The sequence below is a fragment of the Ursus maritimus genome, unplaced genomic scaffold, assembly GCF_017311325.1.
Source record: "Ursus maritimus isolate PB19 unplaced genomic scaffold, ASM1731132v1 scaffold_6, whole genome shotgun sequence".
In the NCBI taxonomy this organism is placed as follows: domain Eukaryota; kingdom Metazoa; phylum Chordata; class Mammalia; order Carnivora; family Ursidae; genus Ursus; species Ursus maritimus.
Window position 1 is genome coordinate 9,266,324 of NW_024426774.1, and position 16,845 is coordinate 9,283,168.

The 16,845-nt window shown below is 51.2% G+C and overlaps 1 protein-coding gene across 1 annotated transcript in view; it reads left to right on the top strand.

Annotated features, from left to right (window-relative positions):
* The first annotated feature begins 15,017 nt into the window (after positions 1–15,017).
* The window catches only part of TMEM18 (transmembrane protein 18), a 7,256-nt gene continuing 5,428 nt past the window's right edge, over positions 15,018–16,845 (top strand). Inside the window, exons 1-2 of the mRNA XM_040622874.1 lie at positions 15,018–15,246; positions 16,471–16,591. Of these exons, the coding sequence (XP_040478808.1) occupies positions 15,058–15,246; positions 16,471–16,591 (310 nt within the window). The 5' untranslated portion in view covers positions 15,018–15,057. The remainder of the gene's footprint in view (positions 15,247–16,470; positions 16,592–16,845) is intronic.

Below are 16,845 nucleotides of genomic sequence, written 5' to 3' on the forward strand. Positions count from 1 at the left end.
TAATTTTTAAATCAAGAGAAAGAGAAGTTCTTAACTTTCTCACGTTCCCGTTGTTCAGTTTTAGTCTCTCTTGGTAAAAGTAATTATTAAACCACAGTTACATTAGACATCTTGTAAGTAAAATATCACATGATAACCAAAAGAGTAAAAACTGACTCTGTGTCTCCTAGCAGAAAAAACATACCAAACCAATGATTATTTAACAAAAATATTGCTTAAAACATCAAACTATCATTCCTAATGTGGAGTAGATTTTTGAACGGTTTCATTTAATGAAATGGTTTTATTTTGTTTTTTTAACAGTTTTCGTTGTAGCAATGTCCCAGTAAGACAGCACGTCTTTAAGCCCAGGACAGAGCAAACTTGGAAGAACTGTCTTCTCTACAAGCAAAGGAACCTGACCTGCTTTAATTCTGTCCTCTCTCCAATGCAACATTAACTCGTTGGTTGGTTAGTTCGAAGACTAGGAGAGCCTGAACTGAGCAAGAAGTAACACGTTTTACGTCTGTTTCAGGTGCATTCCACAGCCAGGGCTTAGCTTGAGCACCTTAAATTTCAACAAAGTGTCATTGAGTCGTAAAGAAAAGGAAGAAACCCTAAAAACATCTGACTGTAGTTTTTTGGTTTTTTTTCTTTTTGAATAAAGTCTGCGTTCTTAATGTAGTGTTTATTCACCTTTCTCCTATTTATTGACGATGTCGCCTCCCGCCGTGGTGACAGATGCTTTACTCTGCAACGACTCTGCTCCCGGAGAGCCCCGGATCCTGCCTGACCAGGTGCACACAGAGGAGACGGCTGGAGGTGCAGATGGGCACGGACCTGTGTGTGTCTCCGGTGGTCAGACAGAGATTTCTAAATAAACCTGGGAATTAGGGAAAAGAGGCTTACGGAAGATTTATGCTTATGAACCTTGAAGGATACGCCCTGAGTAGGAGATCTGAATCTCATATATGTGTGCCCTGATGGTCCCCTAGGCGCAGAAGGCTCTCTGCACCCGGCCCCTCCACCAGCCAGTGGGATACCTCGGCGTGTCCGAAGCGAAAGCTTTCAGGGGACTCCCCTGCCCGCTGTATGGGACACAACAGCGATTATTTATAAAATGAGTGAACTGCTCTGGTCTCTAAGCTCCACAGAGCTGTACAATTGCCTAAACATATTGTTGTATTTTAAATAACATGTCAAGAAGGATAAACTTTTGAGAGTGGCTCTGCTTTGTAAGATACAAAACTAAAAAATGAAATTGAGTTGTTCAGGATATTCTGAAAACCTTTTTTATGTCTATTTTTTCTTCACTTTTTCTACACCTTCTAAGTTTTTGCAGGAATAGTTCTCCTAAAAATGGTCACTGTTGTAAATAAGTCATACTTTATTTAACGCCCTGAATTAGCAGATCTTTCCAAATCTTCTGTTGAATTTTACTGTGGCTCCCAGGGTTCTGGGAGCTCAAAGCCTGTGTGTGCATGTTCCCGGCAGGCAGTTAAATTCTTCGGAAAAGTAAGATGTGTTTATTCCCAGCCAAGTTCGTAACTTAACTGAATTAGATCTGAATATTCATAGTGTATGAGCAACAGCTAAACTGAATGCTTCGGAAAGACTGGTAAATACAGGTCTGTTCAGAATGATGGAAAAGCAAAAATCAATCAATAAACACGTAACTTAGAAATATCCTGCACTTATTTTTGCAAATGGCCTTAAACTCACACTCACTTTACATTGGAAATCTTCAAGATGCATTGTGGGTAATGAGCAACAAGTAAGACAGACTATCTCTGTGTGTAGTCTGGAATCCATACCAAAAGACGGGTCCTGTACCTTCATTTAAATGTTGGCCAATCAACAATCATCATGGAGCTTATATTTCTTAAATGTTCATGGTGTTAATGTATTGTCCTTATAATTCTTCCCCATAATTGACTTTTTACATCAACAGAACTCTAGTCCCAAACACTTTCCTGCATTTTGGGGAGGAGGGAGCATTAGCAAGGGAAGGTGTCCTGACCTCGTCTGGCCGCTGCTCCTCTCCTGGTCAGCAGCCTGGGACCCCGTCCCTCATCCTCATGCTGAAGAGCAGCAGGGTCTGTAGTGATGACTCCTCTTTATGTTCCCTGCAGTCTTCACATGGTTGCACATGACTTCCATGCCAGCAGCTAGAACTCAACGTATACACGAGCAAACCCTTTACTGTACCCCAAAGTGGTCCCTGAGGGGTGCCACTTACATTAGTGCTTTGGGCACTTTTACTGTCTTGGTCCAGACTCTCCTGTGCTCCCTGCCTCTGTCTCCTCCTCCCGTCTTCATCCAGTCAGTTGCCCAGATCCTTCTACTCCTTGACAATATCTCTCCAACCTGTTAGGTCCTTACAGGCACTGAGGGCATGAACAGTGCCAACTATTCAGTCCTTTGTGAGTATTAAACCACACATGTCTATTTCCTGATGTGAAGTCAGAGCTCAATAAACGTGAACTGTTACATTAATGTTAAGACACCCCAAACTTCAGAAGGACTAAGTTACTCCCCCTGAAGTCAATCCCAGCAGACACAAGAAGCAAATCCCAAACTTGTCTTGATGACGCAGGCAGCACAGGCCAGTTCTCACCAGGAGCGTGTTCATGAGCTGGGTCTGGAGGTGGCACTGCCAGCAGGAGCACTGTCATTGGGCCACATTGAGGCTGGGGTGAGCTCTGTGCATGGCAAGAAAAGGGTTTTGGTAAAAAGCTAACCCCCTCTGCTTCTCCGCCATGGGTCACGAAGGTCTACCTCCTTTCTAAGGAGTAATTACACATCCTATATTCACTAATAGACTGGAAACAACTCAAGACAAAACCCTTCTCCATCCCTGGCTTCTTCACAGAAAGAGAAGCTGGACCTGGCAAGTTCGAAAATCAAGAAAGCAAAGGTGAACCCTGATCACATTTTCAACAAAGGATCTATTCATCAGGCCGGCTCAACCTCCAGCTTCAGAAAAGTACATCTGTGGAAGCAGCTGATTTGTTTAGTAAATGCAGGAACATAGACATTAGAAAAAAATCGGTCGAATTACTTGGTCACATTCGTTGGGCAGGGACTGACTGTAGATGCTGAGACAGAATGTTCCTGACCTTTGTTTTTCATTTAGTTTTTTTTTTTAAGTAGGCTCCACGCCCAATGTGGGGTTTGAGCTCACAACCTTGAGATCAAGAGTTGCACACTCTACCGACTGAGCCAGCCAGGCGCCCCCTATTTCTGGCCTTTAAATCTCTTCAAGATGTAAGGGTCAATGTGCAGTGGAGCTCAAGGAAGCAGATAAATGATCCTGTTCTGTTTAGAAATAACACCTTCCCCCCTTCCTGTGAGTGACTGGGTATGTCCCTCCCTCTGCATCCTGAAGGCCTCCCTTCGGGGGAAGAGCAGGACACGGAATGTGGGTCTCGAGTGTTAAGGAGGAGAGTTGAGAAGCAGCGGCCCGTGGGCAGCAGGGAGAGACCCACACAGTGCAGCCCGGTCCTACTGTCTGTCAGGCAGAAGGGCTCACACTCCGCTCCCCAAGGCCTTCCAGGCGATTCTCCCATTTCTTCAAAACAATCCGGGGAAAGACGTTGTTCGTCCACATTCACTCATGAGCAAACCAAGACTCAGGTAACAGAAAACTAATCATCCCAAGGTCTGGCAGCTACAATGGAAAATAAGTCCCATTCAAATCCAGTTTTCTCTGATTTAAAGTCCGTTTTCTTTCCACTATTCCAAACACTTACAAATTAGAGAGAAAAAATGGGCAGTGAAGAATGTCCTCGGCTCTGTGCTGAGCACCCACTCGGTGGTTGCCGTGGGCTGAGCCGCGTGTCCTCAGCATCGTGTGGTGGGTCCCAACCCCCAGCACCTCAAATCTGATGGTATTTGACGACATGACCTTCAGCCAAAGTGAAATGAGCTCATTGGGATGGATCCAATCCAGCACACCTGGCGTCCCAAGAAGAGGAGGTCTGAGCCCCCGCAGGCCAGGTGAGAGCCTCAGATGAACCGGCCCCCACCACCTTGACCTTGGACTTCCAGCCTCCCACACCGAGAGGCGATGCTGTTCCATCCACCTGGGCTGTGGTATCGTGTATGGCAGCCGAGCAGACTCACACCGTGTGCAGGATGTTTTCCAGAAAAGCACGTGACGACCCTCAGGGAAGGACCAGATGTTCCGCGTGAGGGCAACCGTCATTAACTTCTCTCAGTCCAAACGTCACAGGAGACCTCAGCATAAACTCATCACAATATGTCCAGTCGCACTTTTACACCAGCGAGGAGGCCACCGTCGGCAGGGGGTCCTGTAGGTGCCCCGTTCCGCGTGCGCCAGGGGACCTCAACCCCAACCCCCCAGGCTACCCACCAGGAATGAGAAAGAACCACCTTCTGATCTTCGCTCAGAGTCAGGAGCGGCTTGGAAGCCTGCACAGTTCGCTCCTGGGGTTTATCTCTGTGGCACCAGGGTCATGGCAGAGCGCCCAGGGTGAGCAGGTGAGTGATTTGGGCGCGTTACCTTGGTAAGGGCGAGTGGTGACCGCTCAGGTACAGGTGGTTTCCTTATCTAGAGCCTTAGAAATGGGCAGATGATAAACCGGAAAGCATCCTGAGCTGTGGGACCGCAGGAGCTGCCACGTGCTGGAGAATGCTCGAGAAGGTGGCAGCGCCCGTGTGTCCCCGAGGGAACAGGGGCTGACCAGCAGCGGCCAGAGATCCTTGTGCCGGGCCGGGTGCCGAGCGGGTGTGGGCGGGGAGCTGAGAATCCTGCTGCTTACAGTGTCCGTAGGCCCCCACGGCGGGCAGGGATGTCGCCTTTGAAGCCGGTGACTTTTCCAAACGACCTGGACGGGTCAGGAGAGTAACGTGCGTGAACGTCCAGCTCCACGGAAGAAGCCGGGGCCTGAGCAGAGCAGAGCGGCTTCAGCAGCTCAGGTCGGTCCCACGCAGAATCCAGCTGCAGCCAGAACTGCCGGCAACGTGAAGCAGAGTGAAACCTTTTCCTGCTAAAGAAAACGAGGGAAATCCGTTACCAACAGACCCGCACGGCCTGAAACGCTAAAGGAAATTCCTGAGTCTGAGAGACAACGATACAGCCTGAAACATGAATTTCCAGGAAGGAACGAGGAGCTTTGGAAACAGGAAACGCTGGGCAAATATAAGACTTTTTCCCCGTGGGCTTTGGGAGGATACGCACGACCAGATTTTGAAAAATGCATTCTACTGTATTTTATTTTATCTTCGCCCGGTGTTTCCACGCGTGGAGACGAGGTCGAGCCTGACAGCCGTCGAGAGCATGGCGCCCGCGTGCGGCCGGCGGGCTTGGATGGAGGTGCCAAGGCAATCCCACGGGGGAAAGAAAGCGTTTTTCAATAAATGGCTCTGGAATAACTGGTATCAGTGTGAGAAAAAATGAACCTTGACTCCTAACTCACACATTTCACAAAAACTCATTTGAGATGGAGCATAGACATTTAGTTTTATGTGAAAACACAGGCTCTTTGGTATTTTTAATATTTAATTATTCATTTTTTTTATTTTTTTATTATGTTATGTTAGTCACCATAGAGTACATCCCTAGTTTTTGATGTCGTGTTCCATGATTCATAACTCGTGTATAACACCCAGTGCTCCATGCAATACGTGCCCTCCTTACTACCCTTCTTTGTGGTATAAGGTAGACAACGTTTCTTAGGCCCCAGAAAACAACAAACAAAAAATGATTAACTTCCTCAAAACTGGAAATATTTGTTCATTAAAGATTCCATAAGGAAACAAATAGGCAAGCTCCTGATCAGGAAAAAGCTTTCACAAAACATGTCCCTAACAAATGACTCGTGTCCGAGGTGTATTTTTTAAATCTTATACCTAATAATAAAAAGAAATCAACCCAGTTAAAAATGGGGAAAATATTTAAATAGGCACTTTACAAAAGAAGATATGTAAATTGCCAAGCACCATATAAAAAAAAATTCGATTTGATTCGTTACGAGGGAAACGCAAGTGAAGCCACAGTGAGCACCGCATGTAAGCACGAGAAGGACCCGAATCAGGAGGGGGCCCGGGCGGGGGTTCCTGCGGCGGGAGAAGCACCCTAAATACACAGCCCCCTTCACTCCAGGTGTTCGACAAAGACCTCAGGCAGTGGTGTGAACGCTGTGAGCGGTGTGAACGCTGGGCCAGGCCTTTCCCGCACGGACCCCGCCAAGGGCCACGCTCAGACCCGACCAGCCTGCGCGCCCTCCGCTCTCCCCTGGCTGGCCCAGCTCGCAGGCCTTCTCACCCCGCCTCTGACGCCTCTCCCTGTTTATTTATTATTTTGACCGCCATCGCCTCTCTCCTCCTTCCACGTTTGTTTGTTTCTGTTTATCGTTCTTAAAAGCTGGAAAACAATGAGTTGACAAATATAAAAGTAAGAAGATGTTCATACCACCCTAATTGAAAAGTTACTCTGTTTGGGCAACTGATTTTCACAAAGATTACCGGCAATGTGGAGGCAGGCTCGCAATCATTGTTAGTTTTGTATTATGCTTAATTTACATCTAGTTTCCTGCTTCAGGAACAAAGTACCCTTGAAACACTAAATGGTAGCTTGTAAATGAACTTTTCTGTGCATATTTCACTCAGAACGTCTCCAGCAGACCTGAGGCGATGGGATCTCCGAGGCTCTCGTCCAAGCATCTCTTCTACAGAAGCAATCCCAACGGTTGACCGTGTTAAAACCCCAAAAATCATATTTGGGACACTCAAGGGCACTATAGTTTCACCAAGGGATTTATTCTCTCATCAGGAGACAAATTTCTGACCAAGAGACGGGAGTCAGTTTTATCACTAATATGGAAAATCGTTTAAAATAAAAAAAATACCACCTCCTCCTGCCCCCACATAAGGATGAACACACAGTGAGGTGCTGTGAAAATGCATTCCGTAAATAAAAGGAGATCGAGGGTGAACGCGGGCATTTTCATGGAACGGAAGTTTGAACCGGAAGGGGGAGTGAGCCCGGGAAACCAGCGGCTAGCTGCTCGTGGACCGAGGGAAGCCGAGACCACGCGGGGCCGCAGCACCGCGAGGGGTCGGGTGTGACCGCGACCTTCCGGTCTGTGAGTTTCCTTACCTGTAAAATCTGTTAGGATGTTTCTATCAATTTAGATATAAAATATTCCGGATCACTCTGACTCTCTGTGAACGTAACCAATGATTCACAATCATTCCCAGGCCCGTGGCTTCCTAGGTGGGTGGGAAGAAATCAGGGAAGTCACACACCTGACTTCTCCCCCAAAACAGATGCCCCCCCACCCCCCACTGCACCTCCGTCATGTGACCAACCGAACCCAACCTCAGTAAACACTGTGACTTTCCCAGACAAGATTTCACACGGGATTTATCGTAGCGTGGCCGCCGACTTCCACCTGCACTCCTGAGAAGCCCACCCAGGAGCAGATTCACAGCAGAAGGATGGGATTGTGCCTCTTCTCCGGCCCCTGAGGGGCACCCTGTGCGCTCAGCCTCGCTGGAGGCTGTGGAAGGACCGCAAGGAGGAAGACGTGTCGGGGGAGTCCGCACGGCGGCAAGGGGACAGTGTCAGAGTGCTCGTCCCCGGCCTCTCGGCGCTGGAAACCAGGGCCCACGCGGTGCTCTGGCGGAATCCGCGCCCAGGCCGTGGAGCCGGGGAGGGTCTCTCACGGCGGCTTGTCTTCATGATTACGTGCTGTGGGGGACACTTGGCATGAAGACTGTGCAGTTAAAAAGCAACCAAAACGCAACAGATTCAGGAAAAGCTCTTCACCTCCCCCTCAACTGCCTAGAAGAATCTAGATGGAACTTAGATGGAGGACCTGGTCCAGGGTCACGGCATTGTGATGTGAACTGGGTGTGGAGGACAGAGAGGAAGCGGGCAGGGCCTGTGGGATCACAGTCCCCTCTGCATCCCATTGCTCCTGAGAGGCCACAAAAACATGTGTTCACCAAATGTTGCCCCTGTTTCATCTCCCTGCGAGTTGCATCCCCTCCCTCTGAAATCCCAGAGCCCTACCCCACTGCGTAACGCATACCTCATTCTGCCGGCTGTCTTTGCAATCGCCATGGCTGTGTGGGCTCCTCGTCCATGCAAAATCAAATTTGATTTTTCCTGTTAATCTGTCCCTTGTCAATTTGGTTCTTGGTCCGGCTAGAAGGACCTCAGAGGGGACAGGGATTCTTGGTCCCCGACAGCACTCACTGCCACTGACCACAGAGCCTGGAGCTCAGGACACACACAGTTTGTTCTCTGATGATCACACTGCAGATTTGTTGACTGCTTGGCTCGATTATTTTATTTGTCTTCTCTGGGCACAGACACTGCTGAGCCAGTCTTGTTTGGGGATTTTAACTTGTGTCTTGCCAGCAAGGGTGTCAAGACAAGACATGCCAGACAACAGGAGATGAGTTCCCTTGGGCCCTTGCATTTGTGGGGGGGTGCTCATTAATAAAGAGGTCTCCAAAAGAGGGAGAATCATGGGGTCTTACGAGAAAGGAGGCACAGAAGAGGATGGAGGGGGGTTTGTCTCTGAATATTTAGGACCAGGGTGGTCCTTGGGTTTTAGCCCCCATCTCTCCACCTGTGGGAAAGGAAGTGTTTTGGGAGGGGTGAGCCATCAACCCTCACGGTTTTCTGGGACCACACAGCTGGGGAAGAGTTCAATATCACCGGTGGTGTCGATGGGCAGAGAGGGAGGAATTTAAGGTTTTGCTTCAAGTTATTACAAATCACTTACTCAGCTATGAGCCCCTGCTAATTCCCTCGAGGTGAATAAAAAGAGCCCAAAGTATTTAAAACACAATCTTCTGCTGCTCGTGCTGTTGTTCTGAAAGCTAATGGAAGCCAATTACTGGAGAGCGGCCATAATGCTTCTATTTCACGAACAAGTGTGCATACCTCAAACAGCTCTGATACGCAGTGATTTTAAACCTGTCACCCTTTTACAACAACCATTTTAATAACATGGGTTACATTTTATTATATAATAATAAAGATTCATTGTTGAAAGTTAAAATAGAGAAAATTATTTAGAAGTTCACCCAAATAGAGAGCTCAGAAATGGACCCTCAACTCTAGGTCAACTAATCTTTGACACAGCAGGAAAGAACATCTAATGGAAAAAAGACAGTCTCTTCAGTAAATGGTGCTGGGAAAGTTGGACAGCTCTATACAGAAGAATGAAACTGGACTATTCTCTTACACCATACACAAAGATAAACTCCAAATGGATGAAAGACCTCGATGTGAGATAGGAATCCATCAAAATCGTAGAGGAAAACATGCAGACACTCACGGGCTCTGGGCGAGGACTGCCGGTGGGGACAGGGTGTCACCGCAGGGCCCGGCCACAGCAGCAGCACCAGGGCCGTGGCCTGATGGGAGACTGAAGTCACTGGGCAGAGCATCCCAGAGAGAAGGTAGTTCAGTGATTACGCAGGTGTTGTATCTTAGGGAGGACATATGCCTGCACGTGGTGTCTCATCCCTGAGTGACAATGGACGCCCTCCTGAGACATCGAGACCCTACTGAGCCCTCTCTCTATCCTTCCCAACCATCATGCTCAGAACCCCTTCCCACTCGCTTAGGGTGACACCACACTCCTGAGCGGCGCCCTTAGTTATGGCAGCTGTCTTTCCTGGCACCAGCGTGGTGCGTGGATGGTGTCCCCCAAAGGATAAGCCGTGACCCCCATTCTGCGAATGTGACCCCCCAGAAACAGTTTGGATGAAGTCATCCCAGAGTGGGTGGGCCTTAGCCCAGTGTCTGCCCTGAGCAGAAAGGAAGGCCGACCGAGGAGGGGCAGGACTGCAGGGCAGAGACTGGCCTGATGCCGCCATGGTCCAAGGACCCCATGGGCCCTGTCCTGCACCAGACGCTGTAGGAGCCAGGAAGGACCCTAACGTGGCCCTGTGGCACCTTGATTTTGGACGTCTAGCCCCACAGCCAAGAGGGAAGAGACTCCTACTGTTGTAAGCCCCGTCTGTGGAATTGTCCTGGCTCCCGGGAAACAACGCAGGACGGGCTGAGTGCTGCTCCAGGCCTCGGCAAACCACTTCCAGGAGGCCCCCCAATGTGGCCTCGGTCTTCAGTCTGGGAACAGCCTGGGGGTGGCTCCATGTGTGCCTCTGCCCAGCTGTGGACCGTCCCGGGCTTCCGGAGAGGACTCAGCCCCTCCTGCAGGATGCTGGGGGCCACCGTCTGCCCAGCCGGAAACTCCCCCAACAGCTGCAGCCACCTTGTAAAAGTCAAAGCAAATCGTTCTCTGCCCTTGATGCCTCTAAGATGTGTGTAAAATGTGTGTCCTTGCTGGGCCGTCTCTGGTGTGATGGCACCCGTCTCGCCCTGTCCTCACGGAAGCACGCAGGCTGGAAGGGCAGAGCTGTCCTGGTGGAACCCAGATGCACAGGCCACCAGGGTCGAAGGCCCTGCCCACGTGGAGGCCACGCCAGCCCCAGCGCACAGCCTGGTGGCCCCGAAAGCTATGATTGTGACACATGATTTAACTTCCCAAATTCTGTTCAAAATTCCCTAACGTGTACAAGCAGCACACGGAAGGTTGTGAGTCTGAGAAATATAAATAAACAAACAAACCAGTCCCCCGTGTGTGAGCTCTGAACGAGCCGGGAAATAAAATGGAACGGTGACGCGTAGAGACCCAAACACCAGCTTCCCGGCGGGTCTAACAGCTCTGCGTCCACCAGCCTAGCGATAAACCCCCAACCTCACTGAAATGCGGTGCTTTTTGAATATCACAAACTTATTTGCAAACCCGAAAAATCCCTGAAAAAAAAAATCAAACTGCCTTGGACTTTAGAACCTGAGGTTTTCATTTACAGCAAATGCTGTAAATACACTGGACTTCCTGGCCTTTTCTTTTTCTTACAAAGGTGACAGAGCCTTTTCAACATCGCCAGCACCTTGCGTGGAGGCCAAGGCTCTGACCGGTACTTGTACAGAAGGAACGTGGACGTCTGCAGGCTGACGGCCCGACGCAGCACAACCAGAAGGTCGGGCCTGGTTGTTTCAGTCCTGCCTCGGTTTCCCCACCACAGACAAACTTCGTTTTCTCAGAGCTGTTTTGCATGCGATCGGCATAATCACGGTGGAGGTGAAGTGAGAAGAAAGAAATTATAAAATCGAGAATTTCCGGAAGGAAAAAGAAAATGAAAGAGAATGCTCCATAAGCAATAGGTAACTAGGACCCTATTAAGGCCTCGATTCAACATTGATCGTGCGTATTCTGACCGCTGCACCCAACCTGTGGAGGAGGAGGAGGGAAAGGCCCAGGTTGGGGAGGGTGGGTCTCTTCACTCAGTTACTGAATGATAATGTCTTCAGAAACACCCTCGCAGACACCCCAAAATAACGTTTTGCCGGGTCCCTGGGTGTCCCTTAGTCCGGTCATGTTGGCATGTAAGGTCAGCGACACCGAGTCTCACTTCCCACACAAACCCTCATCCATGGGGAGCGGCCGTTTGACAAATCACGTCTATTAGCGCCCGGAGAGGCGTTCGCCGAGCCATCAGTGGTGTCTGCCGGGCTGCGGGAGAGAGGACAGACACCCGGTATGTATGCCTGCAGTTAAGCACCAGACCTTCGCTCCACATCGCCCTCTTGGCCAGGAAATGAGAGATGAAATTCGCCCCTGGAATGCACAGTTGTCCACTCTGTGCGCAGTCCTTCATGCCAGTGGTTATCATAACACTAACACTGAGATAAAACCCTGGTTTCTCCTTTCCTAGATCTCAGAAAATGGGCATACCACTATCTCCTCCACGCCTCACCTGGAAATAGTGATACAATTTCTTTAACTACTTCAGTTTTTATGAGGATCAAATAAATTAATTAAATGCCAAATTTTTATAAATTGTCAGGTGTTTTTCCAAAGTATTTATATAACAAACTTCTTCATTCCTTAAGTTATTGTAATTATTTTTATTTTCCTGGGTGTCCCTTAGCCATCATGCTGACCTATGAGATCAGCCCCTTTTGGCCCGGTGGCAGCCCAGCATCCTGTCTAGGGCCGGCCACATTGCCCAATGGCCAGGGTCTGAATGCCTGGACAAACATTTCCCAGATGTCTGCTACATGCCAGACCCTGTTCTGGGACGTGTCTCCACATTTTTAATATGCCCAGAGCCAGACATTGATGGCATGTGACAGAATCTGAAATCAGGAGGCATCAGGCACACACATCAGGGACCTCTCAGAGAAGCCCAGGGGGGCTTAAACCAAGGTCTGTGGCACCGTGGGCCTTATCGCCAGCACATCAACAGCGCCCGATCATCATGACCCCTCTGAAAGTGCAGCAAATACCCAAACACCATGTTAGTGTGGCCTAATTTTTAACCATGCTTTAGGGGTTTTATCTACCTACGTTGGGTCAACAAAATACAACCAAAAGGGAAAACTCTCCAAATGCAAACATGGCACTTATGTGTTTGTTTACTAGTAGCCACGATAGAATTTTAAGAAGTTCTGCAGAAATCCTGTGGGGCTTGAGAAACATAATCCCTTCCAATCCTCCCGACTGATGTTGGCCTCCTAAACGTGTTCTGGAAAACTCTGTGGTCTCCAGTGCCTGCTGGCTCAGGAATAAAGCGGGAGTGGAAGGGGACGTCTTCAACTAACAATGTGTCAGTAGTGACTCAACTTTCCCAAAAGAAGACAGTAACTTGTTTCCTCAGTTCTCCCTCTTTTTCAGGAAAGGTCTTTGTCTACCGACAAAAGGAAGTGGGTGTGTATACGAACACAGAATTGCAGAAGATCGTCTCTGTAATGACTAAATGCTGTCGCTACAGACCCGTTCGGTATTCAGGTCACAGACATCTTTGCGGACAGGCGCAATGTCCTCCATGTGCTGCGAGTGTAGGACAAGCAGACAGGTAGGATGGGTGAACGCCCTGGAGAGGCTCAGACAGAAAGACAGACACAAACCAGCTGAAGCAGCACAACTCCATGTGGCTGTGACCCACGCGGTGGCCACTTCCGTGAGCACTGAGGTTGGGCTACAATCATGGATTACGGAAAATAAAAAGTGAAGAGGCGCCTGGGTGGCTCCGTCGGTTGAGTGCTGGAGTTTGGGTTTCGGCTCAGGTCATGATCTCTGGGTCGTGAGATCCCGCCGGTCACTGGGCAGCCGCACCCAGTTGGGAGTCCGCGTGAGATTCTCTCTTTCTCTGCCCCTCCCCGTGCTCGTGCTCTCTCCCTTTCTCTCAAATAATTAAACATGTAAATATTTTCTTTTTTAAAATAGAAAATGTAAAGTTAAAATGAGATTCTAAATTTGTTGGATTTAATCTATAAAACTTTTATTATCCATAATTACGGAGTTTTCACAAACACATTTTTAAATGACTGCAATTTTGCAACAGCAATCTACGAAACAGTCAAAAATAACAGATTTGACTATTCCGTGATGCTCAGAAAAAAATATTTCTCCATCTAAAATCAAATGGTGTAAATTAAAACCTCTCAATTCAACAACTGTGGATACTCGAAAATTCGTTTCGTTGCACACATGGGAAAAAAGTGTTAAGGCGCCATAAGCAGGCCCTGAGGCAAGGCGGGGTGCTGCCACCTGCCGGCGCCTAATTGAAGCGCGGTTGTACCGGGTCCACCCCGCAGCATCTCCGGCCGTCGCGGGCAGCCGCGGGCCACGGTCACCTCCTGGAGATGTGGCCCCAGAACGGGAACCGCAGCTCTGCGTTACACACACGATTACGGAACCCACCTCCGGGTTCTTGTTGCGCACTGGATTTGACTCGGGGCGGGAACCGTGTACGCGCCTGGCTCTGGGCAAAGGTTAAACTGTGTCTGAGACGTGCACAATGAGACGGACAGGACCGCAGAGGCACGGAGTGGGGAGCAGGGAGCAGACGCCAACGTGCTCAAAGCAGGGCTCGGCCTAGCAGGTGCTTTCCGAGGTCCCGGGCGGGGCAGAAAGCGCGGCGCGTGGAGCGGCGAGGGCCGCGCGGTGGTCCTGGACGATGCAGACCCCAGGCGCCCTGAGGCCAGGACCGGCCCGCTCACCGGACGCCGTTTCAGACCCCGGGGCCGCCCTGCTAGGCTGAGTGTTTGTTCGATTGCGCAGTTCCGAAGCCAGACCCTCCTCTCCCTCTGCTCAGCTTCGCTCAGCGCCACGCGCCCCCCAGGCGGGGTTCACCGTCCGCGCGCGTCCTGCCTCCGCTCCACCCGGACGGCACGCGGCGGTCGGGCCCTGCGAGAACACACCGGTTCTCTCCCGCTCGTGGCAGGGCGTTCCTGAGCCACAGGCTTCACGCATCCTGCGTGACCAGCAGCGATCCCAATGCCCCTCCACGCTGAGGGCAGGGAGGGCGTCCCGGGACCTGTTCTCAGCGGCAGTCCCCCACCTGCAGGACCCTTCGCCAGAAAAAGTGGGCCCCTCCCCTGTGTGGCCCCGGGAGCGTGGACAGTGTCCCCTCCGTCCCCCGGGAGCGCCGACACTGTCTCCCCCGATCCCTCCGGGTCAGGAGTGCGGACAGGGTCCCCCCATTATCCCCTGGGAGCGCGGACACTGTCTCCCCCGATCCCTCCGGGTCAGGAGTGCGGACAGGGTCCCCCCATTATCCCCTGGGAGCGCGGACACTGTCTCCCCCGATCCCTCTGGGTCAGGAGTGCGGACAGGGTCCCCCATCATCCCCTGGGAGCGCGGACACTGTCCCCTCCGAACCCCGGGAGCGCGGACACTGTCTCCCTCGATCCCTCTGGGTCAGGAGTGCGGACAGGGTCCCCCATCATCCCCTGGGAGCGTGGACAGCGTCCACTTTGTCCAACGCGAGCGCAGTGTCCCCCTCGGTCATCCGGGGTTGGCGTCGGAAGCAGACAGGGACGCCCAACCGCCCCCGGTTTTGCAGAGCCACCCGGTTAGGGTAGGAGAATTAAAGACACTCTCATCCTCCCTACTCTCCTGGCCCGGATGGAAAAACAATCCGAAGCCCACTTTCAGTTTCCTTATTAGATATATTTTAAAGCTCTGGAATACCGCGAGATGTGGACCTCGTACCAGGCCCACAGGGAGATATCGCGAGATGTCTGGGACCGAGCAGGTTTCGCGACAAGTGGAAATCCCGCGAGAGGCGACGCCGGAGGCGTTCTCTGTGTTATCCGACTGGGGCGGGGACAGCGGGACGGTGGTGGTGAGGGTGGGCTTTTCCGGGGCGATGCCGTCCGCCTTCTCAGTCAGCTCTTTTCCCGTCAGCATTCCTGCCGTGATCACGGTAACTTGCGGCCTTCTTGACCACCAGCTCGGGCGATGGGAGTTGGGGCCACTCAGGGTTTGCCCGCGTCCGCTGTCGACACTGACCACACCGGATGGGGCGTGGGGGCGGAGCTTGGTGGGGGCGGGGCTTTCCTGGGCGGGGCTTGTCGGGGTGCTGGGGCGGGTCTGGGAGGTGCGGAGGGACCGAGGCTGGAGTGGGCGGGGTGTGGGGCGGGGTGAGCTGCAGGTGCTGCTTTCGGGCTGTCCTGCATGCCCTCTCCTCCGCCTCTCTGGTCCCCTCCGCACAGTGGTGGGGACAGGTAGTCGTGGCAGGTTACTGTGGAGAGGCGTGCAGGAGCGGCAGGGGACGCTTAGAGAGTCCCGAGGGCTCTGTGGGACCCCGAGGCAGGTCCGAGCTGGTCTGTTGGAGAGAAGGGAAGGGCAGGGCTTGAGTGTGAGCTTGTATCGGGAGGTCTGAGATTGTGGAGGGAATCTGAGCATCTGGGGGGATCCGAGCATTTTTGTGGGGAGATCTGAGCATCTGAAGGGTCAGGGCATCAGAGCATCTGGGGGGAGATCTGAGCATCTGGTTGGGGGTGGAATCTGAGCCTATGGGGATGGGAATCCGAGCATCAGGAGGGGGGGATATGCTGGGGGGATCCGAGTATCTGAGGGGGGGATCCGAGCATCTGCGGGTGCAGACATGCCCACCATGAAGTTGAGACTCAACATCTTGGTACTGTTTGGAAGGCTGCCAGAAAGGTTGGAGAAAATAAAATCCCGCCAATTGGGATGCCTCAGATTTCCCAAGGCCTTAAGTGTCAGTCTAAAGGAACTCAAAATAGTTCTTGTTTTAAGTCTTGGAGTAACCAAGTGCATCCCCTAAATGAGACGCTTAACTTCCTCAAGTCACGGGATGATGATCCTTAGAAACCTTAAAACACGATTCTGTCCAGTTAACAGAAGGGCTAAGCCCATGGTGCAGTCAGTTCTGTGTACACAAACATCAAACTGGTGATGTTTCTCTTTAAAATCCCTGGACCGTGGTTGCAGTGTAGACGGTTCCCATTTCCCTCCTCCCCTTTCCTTCTCCAACACCTGTTTCTGTGAGGCCTGTAGGGAAGGGCTCAGGGTGCTCAGGAGTGAGGGACCACTGCGCTCCCTGACCCAGGAGTCATGAAGTCTGCCCCCCATTTGAGTTGACGACAATGAGATGATGAGTTTCCAGCGGTGTGTCTTACAGCAGACAGACTGGACCGAGCCGTGGCTCCTAGGGCTGGCTGCCTTCCACGTGCTGTGCCTGCTGCTCACATGTCTGTCATCCCAGAGGTATAGACTACAGGTCGGGCATTTCCTGTGCTTAGGTGAGTATAAGAAACAACAATTCCGTGACTCCAACTGCTGTGTGATGTGCAGGTGCCAGGTGGACATCTCAGTAAGAGGTGGTCCTGGGAGGAGAGTGAAGCAGTGACATGGTGTTGCCCAAGTAGCCCTGTGCGTTCCTTCCTGCACCTGACGGCTGTTGTCAGGTGTGTACTAAGAAAGCCAGGTGTACGCCTCCCTAGCCTCGAATCACTTTCAGACCTAGTTGTGGTGCTCTCAACTGTGATAAGTCCGA